The sequence below is a fragment of the Myotis nattereri genome (genome assembly GCF_964212035.1).
Source record: "Myotis nattereri genome assembly, chromosome: 1".
Classification (NCBI taxonomy): domain Eukaryota; kingdom Metazoa; phylum Chordata; class Mammalia; order Chiroptera; family Vespertilionidae; genus Myotis; species Myotis nattereri.
The window spans coordinates 200,355,480-200,377,014 of record NC_138075.1 but is presented as its reverse complement, the minus strand read 5'-3'; the positions used below and the strand labels follow the sequence as shown (position 1 = coordinate 200,377,014).

General features: G+C 40.1%; 1 protein-coding gene across 1 annotated transcript in view; it reads left to right on the top strand.

Annotated features, from left to right (window-relative positions):
* The window catches only part of DCUN1D4 (defective in cullin neddylation 1 domain containing 4), a gene marked incomplete at its 5' end in the record, with an annotated part of 68,846 nt that overhangs the window by 11,622 nt on the left and 35,689 nt on the right, over nucleotides 1–21,535 (top strand). Inside the window, 3 exon segments of the mRNA XM_081099104.1 lie at nucleotides 12,653–12,723; nucleotides 12,901–12,940; nucleotides 20,810–20,924. Coding sequence (XP_080955230.1) covers nucleotides 12,653–12,723; nucleotides 12,901–12,940; nucleotides 20,810–20,924 — 226 coding nt within the window.

The following is a 21,535-nucleotide window of genomic DNA, read 5'->3' as shown; positions in this document are numbered from 1 at the left end:
CATTTTTTTCTAGCTCCCAGGGTGATTCTGATGTGCAGTCACTGGATTGGGCTTAAGTAGCTTAATTAGTAAGTTGGGTTTGGTTTAAACTGGGGGAGAGGGCTCAAAGCTTCAGCAGCTCTTCCTGGGCCCTGCACTGTGCGGGTAGCGCAGACCGTTCCTGTTTGCCATGCGACATCACAGCCAGCACACAGGTAGCTCTCACCCGGTGCCAGGCACTGTTCTAAGCACATTGCAGCACATTTAACCCTTATGAGGATGGCAATATTATCATCCATTTTATAAAGAGACTAGAGGCCTGGTGCATGAAATTTGTGCACTGGGGGGGGGGGGGCGGCTTTCCCTCAGCCCAGCCTGCAACCTCTCCAATCTGGGACCCTTCGGGGGATGTCTGACTGCCCATTTAGGCCCGACAATCCAGGACTGCTGGCTCCCAACCACTCGCCTGCCTGCCTGCCTGATTGCCCTGAACTGCTTCTGCAGTTTGATCACTAATTGCCAGCTTGATCACCCCCTAACCACTCCCCTGCCAGCCTGATCAACGCCTAACTGCTCCCCTGCCAGTCCGATTGCCCCCAACTGACCTCCGGCCCAATTGCCCCTAATTGCCCTACTCTGCAGGCCTGGTCGCCCCCAACTGCCCTCCCTGCCAGCCATCTTGTGACCACATGGGGTCAGCCATCTTGTGCGAGGGTGTGACGGTCAATTTGGATATTACCACTTTATTATATAGGATTCCCACATTCAAGGGTTGAGTGAAGCTGACCCACAAACATAGCTTTTGGGTTTTCCTATTTTTTCAATATGGAAAACATTTCACAGCTTTGTATTTAAATAATTTGTTCTCAAATAGGAATACATTTGTTTCTACAAATGAGATGTATACCTGTTCCATTTCATATAGCTAAATGACTATCAATCAGTATGCCAAGATGTAAATTGGTATTGTGGATCATTTAAAACACTACTTTTTATAGTGTCAAAAAATAAAACACTAGGCTTCACTTTATGGTAGATTTTATATTCCAAGTCATTTTGAGGTAGAACTCAATTTTAATGATCTTTATTTCTTAAAATTGTATTTTGTGCTTTTCTTTTAAAATCACACGTTTGAGCTCATATGCAGATCTGGACTGACTTGTGATCTGACCTGCTTTTTACACTCTGGCTTCCAGGATACTGAGCAACTTCCAGAACGTTGCAAATCTAGTACCAGGATTTTAAACATGTTCTAGTCTCTACGTCATAAAACCCAAATCTGCACTCTATCCCATGTTCATTTCTAGTTTTCCTTTCACAGTAACACTTCTGGAACAAGATTTTTATGCTTCACGTATTTTGTCCATTCTCCTCCCCCCCCGCCCCCCCCCCCCCCCCTTCCCCTGCTGAATCCTCAGCCCACTTCATTCTGGCCTCAGTTCTGGCTTCAAAATCTTCACCAAGATTACAGAGTAACTTCCACTTGCTAAGTCCAGTGACTGAATACTTTTAAAGCATTCATTCCCCTGCTTATTGGTACCTGTCGTGTGCTAGGCTTTTGCTGTTCTATGTATTGGGATACAGTAGAGAACAATGCAAAAGAAAGTCCCTGTCCTCATGGATCTTGAGCTCTAGGGAGAATGACAAAGCTTAAATACGTAAATACTAGAGGCCTGGTGCACGAAATTCATGCAGGTGGGGTGGGGGGGTTGTCCCTCAGCCCGGCCTGCACCCTCTCCAATCCAGGAACCCTCGGACATCCTCTCGCAATCCAGGACCACTGACTCCTAATCACTCATCTGTCTGCCTACCTAATGCCCCCAACTGCCCTCCCCTGCAGGCCTGGTCACCCCCAACTGCCCTCCCCTGCTGGCCTGTTCTCCCCCCAACTTCCCTCCCCTGCTGGCCTTATCACCCCTAACCTACCCCCTGCCAGCCTGATCTCGCCCCTAACTGCTCTCCCCTTCCGGCCTGATCGCCCCTAACTGCCTCTGCCTCAGCCCCCACCTCCATGGCTTTGGAAGGAAGTCAGACATCTGGAAGATGGCTGGTCTAATTAGCATATTACCTTTTTATTAGTATAGATACATAAAACAATAATGTCAAGATCACAGAAGACCTCAAACTGTATGATTCCATTGATATAGAATGTCCAGAATAGGCAGATCTATAGAGACAGAAAGTGGATTCATGATGGCCTAGGGCTCAAGGAGTGGAGGGGAGAAATAGGGAGTGGCTACTAATGGGGTGATAAAAATGTTTTAAAATTAGATTGTGGTGACGGTTGCACAACTCTGTGAATACACTGAAAACCATTGACTTACATACTTTAAAAAAGGGTGAGTTGTATGGTTTGTGAACTATATAATAATAAAAGCGTAATATGCTAATTAGACTTTAGGTCCTTCCGGATGTCCTTCCAGATGAAGCTGGGGCTGCAAGGGAAGCCTGGGTCCCAGGTGCCATAGGGGAGCCGGTGTCGGCAGCCAGGGGAAGGAAGGCCTACTCTTGCACAAAGTTTGTACATCAGGCCTCTAGTATCTCAATAAAACTGTTAAAAAAGCATCAGAAAGTGGTGAGTGCTATGTAGTAATCTAAATCTGGTGGGGAGTGGAGGTGCTGGTTTGGATAGGGAGGTCAGAGGAGACCTCTCTGACCAGGTGATATTTGAGTAGATATTTAAACCAAGTAACCTGTCAGGTCTGATGAGCATCAGAGGTTTTAGAGAGAGAAGGCACTTTAAATGCAAAGGCCCTGAGGTAGGAATTCACTTGAGTATTCAAGGAGGAGTGTGGCTGGAATGGAGTGAGTGGGAGTGGAGTGAGATGACTTAGGTCAGATAATGTAGGTTATGTGGGGCTTTGTAAGGGCTTGCTGAAGACTTGGATTCTTTTTCTTTTATTTTGCAGTAACAAATCCAGAATCTCTGATTGAAATCAAAGGTCCTTTGCATGTGGGCGGGGTTCTCCACTTGACATCACTGACATTCTCATCCTCTGTTTATCTGAAGCCCATAGGAAAGAAGGCTACTGTTCTCTGGAAGGAAGGAGATAGAGCAAACCTAAACAGTGGCTCTCAACTGCACTACACCCTTGGCTTTAACAACAAAATTATTTTCCTTTTTTGTATCGCTGAGTAAAATTGCATTTCAGGAGGATGGGCCATGTCACCCAGGGCTTAGAGAATCTCTAAGCATTCCATATTAAATCCCATCCAATAAGAGAGGCCTAGCCCTACTACACTAGATCATGTCTTGTTCTGTTTCAAAAACATTTAGAATTGGGTACTGATTTTGATCATCTTTAATTTTGTCCAATTCTATTTCACTTTTTTGGCAATAATGTGGTCATTAGTCTGTCATTACCTCAGTGTCCAGGGGCTTCCTCACCCCAAGTCTTTACTGATTTGATCATTTTTATTGTCATCAAAAAGCAGTTATTAAGTACATATCTGTGCATATTGCTTCATTAAAAACTTTTATACCTGAGAGCATTGCTCACTGATTGGTCAACTGGAGTTTAGCTAATAATAAAATACTTTCATCAGTCTTTGGAGATCAGAAGAAAGAAGTGCACTTTGAATAGAAATAACATTGGTGTTACTGATGATACCTTTTTTTAAAAAAAAAGATGGTAGGTTGTTTTTAGATTTTGCCTGTTGTAACTTAAAAAAATATATTACCCTAAGTTTGTGTGCTTGTTTTTTAACATCTTTGGGTGGGAAATACTGTTGCTTTTTTTCCTTTATGGAGCATGAAAATAGATCAGTGTTTGCTCTGATTAGAAATAAGCTAGCATCGGGGAGTGGACTTTGGATTGGCAATTAGAAGATGTGACTTACTCCCAGTTTGGCCATAGCTAGCTGTTTGACCTACTTGAGCTAATAAAATGAGAAGTGGACAAAAGGATATGCAACACAGCTCCTCTCTCTCATCTCCTGAATGCAATCTTAGTGGTTCCCTTACAGTGCAATCACATTTTGCATCTAAGTTAGTTGTAAAGTCTGTATGTCAGGTGAAAATCACCCGTATTAGAAATATCCCCGGAAATACTTTCAGAAGAAGCCCCATTGGAGGTTGTCTCGGATAAATCCAGCACAGTCAGTTCTTTCCTCCAGCATTGGAATAGATTGCTGGCTCTTCAGTGGAACACCAGCTGAAGCAGCTGGTTTGTGTTTAGGGACCACATTTTATGAAAAATACATCTTTAAGTACTAGACTCATATAATGTGAGATGCACAAAATGTGATTGGCACATGGAAACCCAGCGGCTATGGGATTCATGTTGTCTGTCTCTCTCCCTCCTTTTTGTTGCCAAGTGAACAAAGTTGAATTTGTATGAGTTAAATGTAGATATTCTGTAGTTTCACTGTACTTAGGATTTCTCCTCTCCACTTTTACTGCCACTGTCTAACTTAAGGCCCTAATTATTTCCCACCTCAATCACTTCCAGTAGTATTCATGAAAGGCCATTCTAAATCCAGGCCACCTATCATTTATGCCATACATTTGTCATAGAATGATCTTCCTAAAATGCTCCTGATTTAAACAATATGCATGGCACTCAAACCTAGAGCAGTGCTTCTCAAACTTCTTCACCAGCCTTCTGCTATGGCAGAGGTTCTGTGGATTAGGTACCCTCAGGGTCCTGGGAGGCTAGCTCAGTGTGGTGAAATGTCTTCAAAGTCTTGTGCCATAATTCTGTTTTCGTATTCACGGAAAACTCTTGTAGATGAATTACCATTGAGTAGAATTGCTGCTTCTTGAAAGTGACATGTTTATCTGTTACATTTGCATATCCTGTGCTGGTCTGTAGGAGATTAAATCTAAACTCTGAAGCGGGATTCAGTGTCTTTTTTTCCCCCTTACCTTCGTCTTCCTTTTGAGTCTCTATCATCATGCTGCTTCTCACATTTGAAGTTCTAATGGTTTGGATGCGCTGAAATGTTATAAACATACTGAATTTAGGTCTTGGTGTCTTTGTGTCTGCATTCAGTTATTCATTGAGTATTCCTTGAGCACCTATATGTGCCAAGTATTGTTCTAGGTACTAGGGATACAGTGGTCCTTCATGAAGCTTGCATTCTATAGGTAGAGGAAGATGACAGATATATGACATAATATCATATGAGTTGGTACTAATGCCATAAAGAGAAGTAAAGCATGGTAAAGTGATAAAGAGTGAAGAAGGATTCCTGTTTGTTGGGTGTGGCAATAATTTGTAAGAAGGTGCTATTTAAATGGCAGTCTGATGAAGTAGGAGAACAAGCCCTATTATTATTAGAGGGAACAGGGCTCAAGGCAAAGAGAACAGCATGTTCAAGCTCTTGAGGGAGGAGTATGCTTGGAGTGTTCACAGCAGCAGGAAGCTCACTGTGACTGAAAGGAGAGAGCGAGGGGAAGAAGAGTAGGAGATGAGATTGGATAGATGGGGTAGAGGCAGAGTGTGTAGAGCCCTGAGTCCATGATAAGGACTTTTCTTTTGCCTTGAATGCCTTCCCCTTCCATCAGTAACTTTTGGGTGAAATTGGAATTAACTTTAATTTGTTCACATGCTAGCTAGTTGCCCCTGTATTTACTGAATAATTATCTCTTCCCCATTGATTTCAAATGCAATTTTACCATATATTGATTGTGTGCTTCTACATACATACATACATACATACATGTTTACCAACACTCTTCCATTGGTTTATCTTCTTGCACACGTACCATACATTTTAGTTACTATACAGCAGTGATGGCGAACCTTTTGAGCTCGGCATGTCAGCATTTTGAAAAATGCTAACTTAACTCTGGTGCCGTGTCACATATAGAAATTTTTTGATATTTGCAACCACAGTAAAACAAAGATTTATATTTTTGATATTTATTTTATATATTTAAATGCCATTTAACAAAGAAAAATCAACCAAAAAAATGAGTTAGTGTGTCACCTCTGATACACGTGTCATAGGTTCACCATCACTGCTACAGTATTCCCCTGTTATCCATGGGGGATAATTTCCAAGACCCTCGGTGGATGCCTGAAACTGCAGATAATACCGAACCCTATAGAGGCTATGTTTTATCTTAGGCATACATGCCCTTTCACTTAAAGGAAGCACTTTACAGCTCCTCTTTGGCATATCAGAATTTCTAGCATCACTGATCTTGAGCTTTGGGGCCATTATTAAGTAAAATAAGTATTACTTAAACACTAGTACTGTGATACAGGACAGTTGATCTGATAACCAAGATGGTGGCTATTACGTGACTAAAGGGGCATGAGCTTATACAGTGTGAATACACACTAGACAAAGGAATGGTTCGCATCCTAGGCAGCCATGAGATTTCATCACACTACTACTCGGAATGGCACACAACTTAAAACTTATTAAGTTGTTTTATTTCTGGAGTTTTCCATTTAATATTTTTGGACTGTGGTTGACTGGTCAACTGAAACCACAGAAAGCAAAACCATGGTTAAGGGGGGACTACTGTGCCTTTATATCAGGCAGTGGCAAACTACAGCCCTTGGGCCAAATCTGGCTCACCACCTAGTTTATTTGTGTGTTTTTTTAAAAATATATTTTATTGATTTTTTACAGAGAGGAAAGGAGAGGCATAGAGAGTTAGAAACATCGATGAGAAACATTGATGAGCTGCCTCCTACACACCCCCTACTGGGGATGTGCCTGCAACCAAGGTACATGCCCTTGACTGGAATTGAACTTGGGAACCTTCAGTCCGCAGGCCGACACTCTATCCACTGAACCAAACTGGTTAGGGCGTCCATCTAGTTTTTTATAAAGTTTTATTGGAAAACAGCCATACTCATATGTTTGTGTATTGTTTATGGTTGCTTTTGATCTACAATGGCAAAGTAGTTGCAACTGAGAACATATCGCCCAGAAAGTCCAAAATATTAATGATCTGACCCTCTATAGAGGGTTTACCAACCTCTGCTTTACCCTATATATTGATATCTGATAGGGCAAGTTCTTCCTCATTCTTTTCAACAATTTCTTGGCAAGTCTAGCATGATTGTTCTTTCAGATGAACTTTAGAACCAATCTGCCAAGCTTATCTGACTCCCTCCCTTTTCCTACCTCTTTCTTGGGGGGCGGGGGAGGAGGGGGAACTGGGAGGCACAAAGCATAGGAATTTGATTGCATTTAATGTGTATTCAGTAAAGGGAGATATGTTTGATTTACAATACTGGGTCATTCCATTTCAAGAATGTAATATCGCTACATTTATGTATTTTAGTAAACTTTCATTGTTTCTTCATTTGACTTTATATATTTTAGTTTATTCTTACGTGTATTATTGCTTTTTGTTGCTGTTATAATTGAGATCACCTCCCAGCTGTATCTTACAAGTGACTATGGTATAAAGGAAAGGTTTTTTTAAAATATATTTCATTGATTTTCTACAGAGAGGAGGGGAGAGGGATAGAGAGCTAGAAACATCAGTGAGAGAAAAACACTGATCAGCTGCCTCCTGCACACTCCCCACTGGGCATGTGCCTGCAACCAAGGCACATGCCCTCGACCGGAATCGAACCTGGGACCCTTAAGTCTGCAGGCCGACGCTCTATCCACTGAGCCAAACCGGCCAGGGCTAAAGGAAAGGTTTTGTTTTTATATGCATTCAAATTGTTTCTGAGCCTCTTATGTAAGTAAACTTCTATTAGGAGTGTTAATTTTTAAATTTGATGTTTTTTTGGTTGACAGTCATTGTCTGAACTTATCCATAATTGTTTCATTTTGAATATATCTCTGTCTATATTGTGGGTAGTGTGGGGGAATGGGCTTTGACCTCTCAGTGGCATTCATTTTTTTCTTTTATATTATACTAGTGGCCTGGTGCACAAATTCGTGCACATTGAAAGGAAAATAATTAGAAGAAATATTTTAATATTGCTGTTCACCCTTTCTCTATAATAATCAACAAAATTCATGATTGACAATGACAGATGGAAACACATGTGTGTGATTGGTGCCAGCAAGAGCTTTATATGTATTGCACATGCGCGAGTCAACTTAGCCTTTTATAGATATAGAATAAACTTGCTTAATTAGACCTGCTTTCTGATTTAGCTAATTTTTTTCCAGCCCAGTGAAGCACCCCAACTTCTCTTACAGATAATTGTCAGCAACACAGCAGTAAATATCAATATGAAGCAGTTTATTTTTATAGATCATGCAGGGAGAATAAAGGATAAAATATTTAACTGCAGCAGTGTTTGACTATATTCTGCGCAATGAGAAAAACCTGAAGTCATTTTCAAGGTCCACCATTTCTTCTTTTCAGTTGGGTCAACTTTCTAAGCTTTCTAAATCTCCATTTTCCAGCTAATAATAATAAAAAAAGGATTCCACTGAGTCTCCTATCTACCTATTCCAGGAGTTCTGTGAGGATCAAATGAGATGAGGCACAGGAAAATGCTTCACAGACATTTGGTTAAAGTGTAATTGTTTCCACCTGGCTATAAAGCAAGCCGGGTTCCTGGGCTGAAGAAACTGCAAGGAGGCTAGTTGCTAGGGAGAGGAAGCCGGCGTTGCTATGTGATGTCATTATCCAGCACCCACAGCAACTGTTTCTGGGCTGGGCTGTGGGCTGCATTTTGCACCATGGGGTCTCGGCAGTGTCGGCTGCGATTTGGTGGGCTGTTGCTCCAGGGTGGTGGCAGGGCCTGTGTCCCACTTGGGGCAAGCCAAGTGTTATTTTGTGTGTGCTAGCTCCGAGGTGCCGTTTCTCTGTGTGCATCTTGGCAGCTCCTGCATTGAGCGTCTGCCCCCTGGTGGTCATTGTGTGTCATAGTGACCGGTTGGAAGGTGGGAAGGACACTTAGCATATTAGCCTTTTATATAGCTAGACTAGAGGCCCCGTGCATGAATTTGTGCAACAGTGGGGTCCCTCGGCCTTGCCTGCGGGATCAGGCCGAAACCGGCTCTCCGACATCCCCTGAGGGGTCCCAGATTGCGAGAGGGTGCAGGCTAGGCTGAGGGACCCCACTGGTGCATGATTGGGGCCTGGGAGGGACCGTGGGAGGGCTCCAGGGTGTGTCCGGCTGGTCTCTCTCAGTCCTGATCGGCTGGACCCCAGCAGCAAGCTAACCTACCGGTTGGAGTGTCAGCCCTCTGGTGATTAGTGCACATCATAGCGACTGGTCGACTGTTTGCCCACTGGTGGTCAGTGCACATCATAGCGAGCAGTTGAGCGGCCTTAGCATATCATTAGCATATTATGATTTGATTGGTTGAATGGCTGACTAGACACTCAGCATATTAGACTTTTATTATATAGGATAGATCACAGCAAATGGTAATAAAAATAAGCAAACAAACAAGCACCAGAAACTTTATGCCCAGTCAGCTTTTGTTGGATATTTTAAAAATACCCAGAAAATAATTTAGGCAAGCTATTTATCAAGCAGACTGTGCCTTTTTACAGAGTCATTTTTTTGCTTTTAATACAGAATATAGAGTTTGCTTATCACACAGGAGAGTTAAGCCCAGTCACTTCTTTCCTGTGGAGAGCCATTTGATCATGGAATAAAGTTGGCTTAGCCTAGCATTATCTTTCAGAATAGAAATATGAGCCGGAGATTTTTATGAATCAGTTAGTGCTTTCCTAAGTACGTTCTCTGTAAAGCATTTGCTCTTTACCCTTAACATCTATTCCTTGAGGATGTGAAATCTGTTTTAGATTTTAAGGTCTATTTACTTGCCCTGAGCACTGAACAGATGAACCATAAATTTGATATGTGCTAACTTTTGTGGATTTATTTTTTAAGACCATTTTTGTCTTTTTTCCTTGAATTTGTGTCTCCTCCTACTTCATGAAACTAAAGAAAATTTTTTTATGTTGCTAGTTCCTTTTGTTTTTAGTGTGTGTGTGTGTGTGTGTGTGTGTGTGTGTGTGTGAAGTGATGACGAGATGTTGATGGTAGTTGACATCTGATAGGGAAGTGGAGAATTGCTGAAATATATTTCGTGATTTGTGAAATGAACCTTGTTACTCTCCTTGCCTGTAAAATGAAACTTCATGTACAGAACCTGGTCTTAAACGCTCCTGTATATTTTGTTGTGGAGATTATCATTATGAACATCATGGTATATGAATATGGCAATGCCACCAGAGGCCCTGGAGATGTACCAGGCCATGTGCCTCATTCACAGAGGAGAGAGCGCCAACTTTGGAGTTTCTGAGATGGGGCTTTATTGGACCTATGGAAATTAGACCATTTTAGATAGCTGTGTGGTGTGGAAAATGGTATAAACAAATATAGTGGTAATTGATATCTTTTGTTGAGCACTTAGTATGGTCGAGGCATTGTAATGAATGTTTGTCACACCTAAGCTTTGTAACCTCATTTTACAGACGAGGACATCAAAATTTAGGTTAAATAACTGGTAGACCTAAGATTCAAATGAGTTGTCAGAGTCCAGAGAGAGGTACTAAAGCACAGTAGTATTTGGGTAGGAACTGTGTGTGTGTGAATGTGTGTTTACATGTATGTGTGTGTATGTGTAGAAGGATTTAGCGATTTTGTTTAGATTCTCTTATGTGAATTTTGACAGTTGAGTTAACATCAGTGGGGAAAAAATTATAGCATGGAGCGGGGCATGGCCTGGAAGCCACATTGCTCTATGATCTTTGGCAAGCCCCTTTCTCTTCCCTCCTGTGAGGCCTCAGTTAAAAAAAAGAATTCAGATCCTTGAGTTTTCTGTCTTTGTTTTTGTTCTTTTTTGGGGGGGCGGGGGGCAAGAATTTAACTCGGGATTTAAGTTCAAGATGATAATAGAATGTATCATTTGTCTTCCTGTTTTTAAATTGGGAGTATAAAAAGGAGAGTTTGGCTCAGTAGTAGATTCAGGGGGAGGGGTTGGTGTATGGTTAAGTTCCCCATTGCCTCTTGCAGGCCAGGAGAGAGATGTTGCTTCTAGCTTTAGAGATCTCTATCCATGCTTATTAAATATAAACATAAGTAAGTGAATACCCACATGTACATATACATACACCCACACACCCCTAATACTTTAAAACTTCTCTGTGCAATGCACTAATTAAGATGGAGAAGGTTCTGTGCCACATTATGTCACCATTTACTTTAAATATGGCGAAGCTATTTAGATGCCAAACAATTAACACTTGTCTATATTGAGACCCATTTAGAGCCTGGGGCCCTACTCTGCTTGTCTCTCAGCCAAAAACACTCATGGAACATTCTCATTGGCTGTAACTGTGTTGTTAGGTGTTTGGCTGTGGCCAGGTGGGCCGGAGCAGTACATGTGTAGCATCCAGGTATGGCTGGCTGCTCCTGACAATGGAGTGTGAATGTCAGGGCTCTGCTGCCTGCTGGCCCCTCTGCCTTGTTAGGCCAGCCAAGACCTGGATTCCTGCCATGATTTAGAAAAGAAAGTAAAGCTTTCTAAATACTGGCAGGAAAATCAGCTTGCTTTCCAGATTCAAAGCAGCTGCCCAGAGTCCAGTCCCCCTGCACAGACAACTTGTATTGTAGTCTTCTCTTGGGTTTGTTCTTGGCATCTGATACATGTCCCAAGTAAAATGTGGTTGATAAAAAATTTAGGTTACAAATATTAAGGGTGATATTTTTTTCTTTTTTATCAGAATGGCATAATTTGGAGAGTTGCAGTATTTTTTCCAGGTTACTTTCAAGACTAACCTTTATGATAGTAAAGACAAGCAACTAATGTAAATCTTGATATTTTGTGAAAATACATCTGTTGATGCTTATGAAATTATTTATAGACTTCTATCTCACTTTTACATAGCCTAATATGTATGCAAGCATAATTTATAAAAGTCATTTGACATTAGAAATTCAAAAGCCTAACGGTTTAACTGAAAGTTTTATATTGTACAGGATTCTAAGATGGAGCAACTTAATTCTTCTTGTATGTCTGACTTAGAGTGTAATTTTGCAACTGTAGGAGATGATTCAATAGCTGATGCATTCTTTGCTTTGGCTATGTTTCTCTGAGTGTGATTTCTCTTTCTGTGTTTTTGTGGCACATTGAATATTGTGGTACAAGTAAGCATAGATTCCATCACAGGGCTCAGCCTACCAGACTCAGAGTTTGCAGGATAATTCTTTGGTTTGTCTGTGTTTCACTAATAGGAGGGGGAGGGGCTTAGATTCCTTTTTTTGCTTTCTCTGTTGTATTAGAGCCAAAAAAATAAATATATTGTAAGAACTCTTGAATAGTTGAGAGGCTTTTCTATTATTTTCTTGTTGGGAGCTTGATGTTTTGCTAGTAACTCTGGGAAGAGAAAAGGAAAGAGAAAGCTGACACATTTCATTTGAGATCTGTCTTCTATTTCTATAACTTGTTTAATTTGCTAACATTGTTGATATTTTTCTATTAAGTTTAGGTTCATTGCTGGTAGGATTTTATCACTATTGAAGTATTTTGTTTTACCTTACAATCCACATGAAAATTTCATGAACATTTGGTTGGGAACTTAACTTTATTGTCAGACTATTTCTAGGAGATAGGTCAGTAGTTGCATGATGTATTTTACTTAATAAGTATCAAGTTAATGGAGATTCAGTTGTATCAAAACATTTGTTTATCATTACATCTGAGCGTTCTTCTTTTTATAGTCTTTGCAGTTTGGGAAATAAATGACACTGAATTTTCCTCTTTTTCTTTTTTAAAGACTTTCAGCTGAATTCTCATCTCTCAACACTGGCAAATATTCATAAGATCTACCACACCCTTAATAAGCTAGTAAGTCAATCTTTCAATGACAAAACTACCAGCTGTTTAAATAGTTGTTTTAAATGTAGTTGATAAAAAAAAATTAGGTTACGGATATTAAGATATCAGCTATTTATGAAAATATTGAATTTTAAAACTTGTTGTGATGGTGTGATTTCTTGGTAATAGTGAACATATTTCTTGCAGAATCTAACCGAAGACGTTGGTCAAGACGATCACCAAACAGGTATCTGTAAATGCTAATACTACTTAATTTTAAATAACCTTCCTAATTTAAAGTTACAAAGGAGAAATACTAGCAGGGAATGCTCAACATGGTAATACATTCCATTAACAAGTTGCTACTTGGTTGAGAATTTTTCCAGTGTGTGAGGCAGCCATTTACGGTTCCTTCTCAGTGGGAAATCTGTACTGGGGCTTGGCTATGACAGACTACTTCCGGCCCTTTCAAGGGGATGAGGATTCTCCCTAGTGGTTTCAAGTTGTCATTTCTCTGCTGAAGTATTTTAGTTCATACTAAAAAGTCACTACAGTAATACAGTTTGAAAGGTACTCCATAAATGTCTGTTGAATTGAGATAAAATGATTTGATAGCTAGGTAGAGAGTATGTGTGTGTTGTCTAGGTCCTGAGGATTTACGAATGGGAAAATTGAAACGTGACTATTATAAATGATTCTCCAGCCCTGTTAGTATTCTAATCACTCGGGTGGGCTTGTTAAAACCGATTGCTGGGTTCCACCCCTAGTGTCTCTCATCCTGTAGACTGGGGTGGGGCCTCAGTTTGCATATCCGACAGGCTCCCAGAGACGCTGATGCAGGAGATCACACTTTGAAAACCACTTCTCTAAACTGTTGATAATCATAAAGTTTAGAACTTGCACTTGATCTGTAGTTTCTAAAACTTCCAGCACAAATGTAAGTATATTTAAAATTTTTTGAGAATTACCACAATAATATATGACTATATGCTTGTTGGTGAATTTTGAGTAGCTTAAAAGTAAATTTAGAAGTAAAAAGTGACAGTCCTCTCACATCTCCCAATCCAACCTTCCCCCAGTTTAATGTTTACTCTTTCAGACATTTTTATACATGCATATATTTTTATAGTAGTGGTTTTTTTTATTTGGCATCAATGAGATCATACTGTATATACTATACAGTACAGTATCATTCTTTTTTCATTTAACAGTGTATCTTGGATGTTGTTGGGATTTAGAACTCTTCCCATCCTCCCCTCCAAATTGGTTCAGAATTAATTGAAAATTAGGTGCAAGATGGAGATTGAAGTAACAGGTTTGTTGGAAAACACAGCTTAGTTGTGCAGCAAAAATGCAGAGGCTTTTCAGTATTTATATACCTGAACTACTAGTATATACTAGTCTTACATCGATCACCACCACAACGAAATAAGCACAGGCCAGCATTCCCTCTGTTTCCTCTCTAAACCCCACTGTGACAGTGGGAGGAAGGGGCTGGACTTCTGCTGGGTGGTCCATCTGAAAGGGGCTCAGAAGGGCTGGGCCCCTCTGATCAGTTCTTCATCCCTGGATCACCAGTGAGATCACAAACTCCTTCCTGGGAAGGAGTGAGACAAGGGGCAGAGACTGCCAGGAGTGTTCTAGAAGGCAGGCCAGAGTGTCCCTTTATTTCAATAAATACAGGTCAATTCAAAGATAGTCAAGAGCAGTTTTCTTTTTTTTTTTTTTTTTTTTAAATTAAATCTTTATTGTTCAGATTATTACAGTTGTTCCCCTTTTCCCCCCATAGCTCCCCTCCACCCGGTTCCCACTCCACCCTCTGTCCTTACCCCTGCCACCCACTGTCCTCATCCATAGGTGTACAATTTTTGTCCAGTCTCTTCCCATCCCCCCCACACCCCTTTCCCCGCCCCCCGAGAATAGTCAGTCTACTCCCTTTCTATGCCCCTGATTCTATTATATTCACCAGTTTATTCTGTTCATCGGATTATTTATTCACTTGATTTTCAGATTCACTTGTAGAAAGATGTGTATTTGTTGTTCATAATTTGTATCTTTACCTTTTTCTTCCTCTTCCTCTTTTTTTTTTTTTTTTTTATTGCTTAAAGTATTACAAAGGGTATTACATATGTGTCCATTTTATCCCCCCGCCCTAGACAGTCCCCCAGCCTAAGAGCAGTTTTCTTAATAATTGAAAAGCAATGTATGCACATGGTTTAAAAAAAAAATGTCGAAAAGGTATAAAACAAAAAAATGAAGGTTTTTGTCCCAGTTCATTACCCCATTTCCCATCCCCACTACTACTACACACTTGACTCTCTAGAGGTAACTTTTACATTCTTATATTTGTTTCCCAGATGGTGATGATGATGATGATATTGACATTTTTTTACCCCAAATAACAAGTGTATATCTGCATGTGCCTCTTGTTTTTTGTCACTCAGTATATCTTGGAGATATACTGTAACGCATTTATAAAGTTTTTGCTTTATTTTTTAATAAATGCATAGTTTTCTAATTCATGGATATATCATGATATGTTTCTATTGATACACATTTAAGTGTGTTCAACTTTTAGCTATGACCAGTAATGCTGAAATAAAATTTTCAGGACCAGTTTTAATAGTTAAGAGAAAAAGCACACTTCTCTCCTATTTTGGGACAGTAGATTGGTAGGCTTTGGGGATATTGTTAAACTTAAGAGTTAGTGTAGTTTTGATTTTTAAAACTGAATTTTGTCTTTGTAAAGCCTTTAGGTTGTCCCCTCTTTGCTAAGGTAATAAAACCTCTAAATTCTGAATCTTATACATTATATAGTTAACTTTGAACTTTGGATTAAAGTGAGTGAGGTTACTATAGTAATTTCACATTTACATATTTAATTTGAATATGACAATTTAATAACAGTAAGTTAAAATTAAGGAAAATGAAAGTGGACAATGTATTTAACCGCATGCCTCCTCTCTCGCCCAGTGGGCATAGTGGATATGTCTGATGTTTGATGTATGACATGTTGGTGCAGTGCCTGGTACCTCGTAAGTGCCTGTCAATGTCAGTTAGTGTTAGTAATTTCTTAGAGTTGCCAATTTCATTAACATTTCTCCATCTGGTTATAGCATCACTTGTGATTACCATACCTATAATGATTGTACTTTAAAAATGAAACAACATAAAATCTATACTGTTAATTACTGTAATGTCTGTTTGAATCTCTTGGCCCAGCAGTAGTCTGAGCAGTAGCTATAACAACTGTACGTGGAAGAGCCAAACTCTAAGTGCACAAGAGGCTACCATCTTCCTGCTCTGTCTCCTCTACCACTTTTCCTTGGTGCTTTCAATCTTCCTCCCATCAAAAAACATAAAAGTCAGACAGACAGAGTTAATGTTGGAGAAGTAGCCCAAAATACTGGGAATGAGGAAAAAAACCAGAGAGGACAAAAAATGATGAAGGAAGAGGATACCTGTCAGAATCAATATTATTTAGAGAGAAAGGGATTTTTTTTGCCTTAAATAGTGGGATAAAAATTGCTCATTTAGACACTAATAGTTTTAAGCAAGCAAGTAGTTCAACGATCTGTTCAAAAAAATGAAATAAAATATTAGGTACTGGTAAGGTGTCTAAAAATGCAATCTGTTTATCAACTCAAATTACTATATCTGTAACATTGTTAAGTCAAAAGTGAGGTTGAAATGGCTATCTAAAAAGTATTGAAGTGGCACAATGAACCATGTAAAATGTTATGTGAAAAAGGCTGTATGATACAACAAAGTCACTAAAATGAAAAATTAAACAGTAAGATTTTTATATTGAAACATGAATTTGCACTGTTTTGGAAATTCAGAAAAATTCTCTAATTTTATAGACCTTTTATTTGGAGATGACTAGAAATTGGGCACATAATTTTATGTGTTTTACAGGAAATGAATTCTAAACAGGACTTTTTTATTTGAGGCTCACCAGTGAAAAGATTTTTAAAAAAAGAGAGAGACAGTGGAGTAACTACTTAGCATTTATTGAGAATAGCATGCTTACTTAAACCATTATCATAACAACAAGCTGGGTAGTAGACACTAAAGGGCCTTAGGTTTGAGGCAGGTAAACTCAAGTTGCTCTTTAAAATTATTTTCTGGGATCGAATATTAGGATAGATCTGTTGGAAAAGGTTGGCAGTATTTCTAATTGTTTAATGTGGGAAGGATGGCTATATTCATTCAGTTCCTGCTTTATTTGAAATAAAGTTGGTTAATAGAAGAACTTATTTGTTCTCTTTGAACACTCAACCAAAAGGAATTAAACTTGAACTCAAATTATAACCCTTGGGTGAAAAATATAAACAATTTATATAGCCTTTCTAAGGATCATATAAATAGGAAAGCATGAAGAAAGAGCTTCTAATGCTGGGAGAGTCGGGAGGGTTTTCACTCACTCTTCATCTAATATAGAAATAGTTAGACTGAGCACCAGAATATCAATCAAGATAGTAATATTAAGGGGCCTGAATCATAGTTTGGGATTCAGTAGTTGGGATTATTCTTCTCATCTTCCTCGTTTTTTTATTATTACAAAGAGGCTTTCTTCTTTCATATGTTTCTGCCAAACATTTCTTACCAGCTTTAAGGTAGCTCCCTAAAATCTTTTTATGCGTTTCCTTGGTGATTGTCAGAGAATGAAAATTTGTAGCTCTGATAATTTCAAATGAATTTCTGGGTTTCTTAAAGTTTGTTAGTAATTTGCTTTTATTTGAAATGTCAGCCTTAATATTTTGCCTCTGCCTGTAATGTCAGATTGTTTGTACTCAAGTAGATACTTTAAAGGGTTAAAATAGCTCATTCTTTAAAGAAGATAAACATTCCATAGCATTCTTTATTTGTTTACTAAACTTTTTAAAGTTTAAAGACAGTTTAATTGAAGTAGATTGTGATGCAAGTTCTGATACAATAAAGTCTAAATTTAACTATACAAATAAATATAAATTTGTAAAACATTCACTTAGATTTAAGTATTTTTATTATAAAAAGACATCACAGAGTTATTTTTAGATGCAAACATTCTAGAATATGTTTTAAAACATCCTACCTGCCAAGAAACTTAAAGTCAAGTGCTTGTTTTAATGAGAAATGGAAAAAAGTCTGAAATTATGGTATATAATCTATTCATAAGTGTTTTATTTCTCTGGAAATGTACTGTGTTTTTTGTTTGTTTTTAGCAGAATTTGATTTACACATGTTTTAGGAATTTTCAACAAACATTGAGAGTTTGCTGTAGGACTCTCAGTACATGTATCTCATTATTACTACAGTAAGATACTTTATCAGCTGTGTGTACACTGGTGACCCAAACCGGGACCCTGCAAACCAAGGTGTACCTTTGTACATGCAAGCAAGATCCTTGAACATATGTGTTGCCCGGTACCCAGCACTGGGCAGGCACCCCATTCAGGCTGGAGTCTTGTTTTATAACAGAGTAGTGCTTTTGGCTGGTATTTTCTTGAAGCATATTATCCAGGTAACTTAGCACAATTGTGGAAGCCCAAGTATAAACTGGGATTTAGCTTCTAGTCCTGACCACAGGGTTGTGACTGTTAGTTACTGACATGCTCTCCCTGCCTTTCGAGTAGCTTTCTAGAAAGAGTTGTCCACATTCAGTAAGTTTACTCCCTCACCTCACATCCTTCCCCAGCCCACTGCAATTTAGCCTCCACCATCACCAACCCATTACTACTGGACTTCATTGCTGAGTGGAGTGGGCGCCTTCACTGCTTCCTGAGCTGACTTCGGTGTGCAGTTGACCACTCTCTTTTCCTCTGGCTTCTAGACATTATCCTTTCCTAGGTTTTTCCCTGCCCAGGTTTTACCTTCTTTCCCACCCCTTGGCTTTCCACACTCCCCAGGGCTCTGTCCTTGCTTCTCTCTGCCTCTCAGCCTCTGCTCTTCAGGTTAATGGAGGTGGTCACAAGTGGTGGTGGAGACCTTGGGCTTCGCTGCTGAGAGCTGGGGTTTGATCTCTGACTTCACCTGCTGCTTTCCGTCCGTCATCTGGTCTCTGGTTCGGGTTCTTCATTGTAAAAACGGGCATGCTAACAAATTCCTACATTGTAGGGTTATGAGGATCCACTGAGCATTGAGGTCCAGCCTGAGGCCACGGTTATACCTCCCATTATGTCCCTTGGAACATATTTCTTTATATCCCCACCATCTGTCTACACACAATGTTTGGAACCTTGTTGAATGGATGTATGTCACAGTTATCATTCTATATATATATTTCAGAGAGAAAGGGAGAGGGAGAGAGAGATAGAAACATCCACAGTGAGAGAGAATCATGAATCGGCTGCCTCCTACATGTCCCATACTGAGGATTGAGCCTGCAACTCGGGCATGTGCCTTTGACCAGCATCGAAACTGGAACCCTTCAGTCCGCAGGCTGACGTTCTATCCACTGAGCCAAACCAACTAGGGCCACAGTTCTCATTCTTCAAATGACACACCAGAGACCCAGACTAGGTCAATGACTGACCGAGCCACATAGGTAGGTGAAGAGTGGGAGCTCATTCATTAACTGCGGATCATTCAGTCCAGCACCTTTTGGCTCTTGTCCTCTTGGGTCACTGAGAGCCCAGGGTCTCTACCAGTGGGCCAGTGGAATGAGTAAGATTTGTGGTCCAGAATTGACATGTAGCACTTCTGAGACCGTGACAAGTACTTGGATGCCTGAGTCTTAGTTTTTCCATCTGTCAAGTAGAGATAATTACCTCTGCCCTGCTGTCATTCAGCATTGTTGACATAGTATATCTGCTAGCACTTGTGCCAAGATGGAGTATTTTAATTTACATATATAAGAGCCTAAGCGACCAAACAACCAAATGACTTGTCAACCAGTCACTTTGATGCGCACTGACCACCAGGGGTCAGACGCTCAACTCAGGAGCTGCTCCTTGGTGGTTAGTGCACTCCCACAGCAAACCTCCCGTGGCTGCCCAACCTCCCGTGGTCCCTCCCCCTGGCCGGCCAACCTTCTGCGGTCCCTCCCCCTGGGCCAGCTAAACCTCCCGAAGCCCCTACCCCCTGCTGGCCGACCTCCTGTGGCCCCTCCTCCTAGCCAACCTCCCCCAGCCCCGTTGGGCCCTGGTTGCCAGCCAGGCCGAGGGACCCCACCCGTGCACAAATTTGTTCACCGGGCCTCTAGTTATCTTATAAATGTGACACCACCTGGGCATGAATTTGTACACCGGGCCTCTAGTTATCTTATAATTGTCTTATAATTTATAATGTTTAAGACAGTCTGAAATGAGACTGTCAGGGTTTGTATCCCACCTAACTCTCTTTGCCTTCATTTTTTCATTTGCATTGGCAGTATTGATGGTTCTTTTTTTTTATAAGCTTGTTATGAGGTTAAGAGTTTGAGTTAATACATGTAAGTGTTAACAATAGGACCTGGCTCACAGTAAGGTCTTATAAGTATTCCATGTTGTTATTGTCTGTTATTACATTTAAATATGTTTTACAAAGTGAAGCGTATGCTTCTGAAAACCCTGAGTGAGAGGGCAAATTCTTTTTCAGGTGGCAGAAACAAACTAAACATTAATATGGAAATTTTTGCTCAAGATCATATCAGGCTTCTTCCCCAAAAATCCAAATCCTGTTTTATTTTTTAAACCCCAAACCCAGATGCCTCTTAAAGCTTAAGAATGTTGGGACTGCTACCCCCTGTGTGTGTTTTGAATCAAGGTGACTGGCTGGCCTTGCCTTGCCGAGTGAAGTGCTTGCAAGAGATAGCAGTGCAGTTCCTTTTGAAAGAACACTGACATGCAGGAGGAGCTGAAAGCCTAGATGATTTATATTATTAGTGCTTTGGGGGAGTAAATTGAAGTTGTAATAACTTCTATTTCTGGTGTGGTTGGGGGGGGGGGATATTAACTTATTTGTGTGACTATAACATTTTCTCAAAGAGAAACTAAAAACTTTGTTTTTTTTCTATCTCATAGCAATTACAAATAACATTTAAACCATTTACAGTACCAGCCATGAAAACTTCTAGTTTGGCGGGGGTATTATTTTGGAAGTGTTGGGCTGTGGCATACCTTAATCTCGTGCCCTTTGACTCCTTGTTTTGTAGGAAGCCTGCGGTCTTGTAGTTCTTCGGACTGCTTCAGTAAAGTGATGCCGCCAAGGAAAAAGAGAAGACCTGCCTCTGGAGATGATTTATCTGCCAAGAAAAGTAGACATGACAGGTATGGCGCAAGACAGTAGGTCAGAAGTGATGACACTGGTGTCATAGAAGCACGATGCTGCCTCATCCATGTGGGTCTCTAAATGGACAAATGCCAACTGGAACATTGTTTTAGTTCTGCATGGCAAACTTTCAAGGTGTAGTTATTTCATGTCACTTATTTTATGGTGGGTTTATTAAAAAAACACATTAGGTAATTTTACTTCTTAGAAATTACAGTTTGATCTTAATCCACTGATCCACTAAAACTGGTGTTGACTTCCTTTTACGGGCTTGCTGTGTGTGCCTGCAGAGGACCTCAGCATTGGTATGTGTTTCACTAAACACCACCACAGGAATCCCGTAATTGCCTTTGCAGGGGACCGGGGCTGAGTGGCCGGAAAGCGGCCTGCACTGACTGCTCTGAGCCTGCCGGGAGTATTGGCTGTCCTGAGGTTTATTCTCAGAAGAGTGAGGATTTGTTAGAAACAGATTTCGTAGATAATTTTTTTCAACCACTTCTCTTTCAAACAAGTGACCTGTTAATTTTGTTAACTCCAAAGGTCTGTTAGACTTGTTTATTTTAGGCATTATTTTTCTCCTCTTTTTTAAAACAGTGAACAAACATCAGTT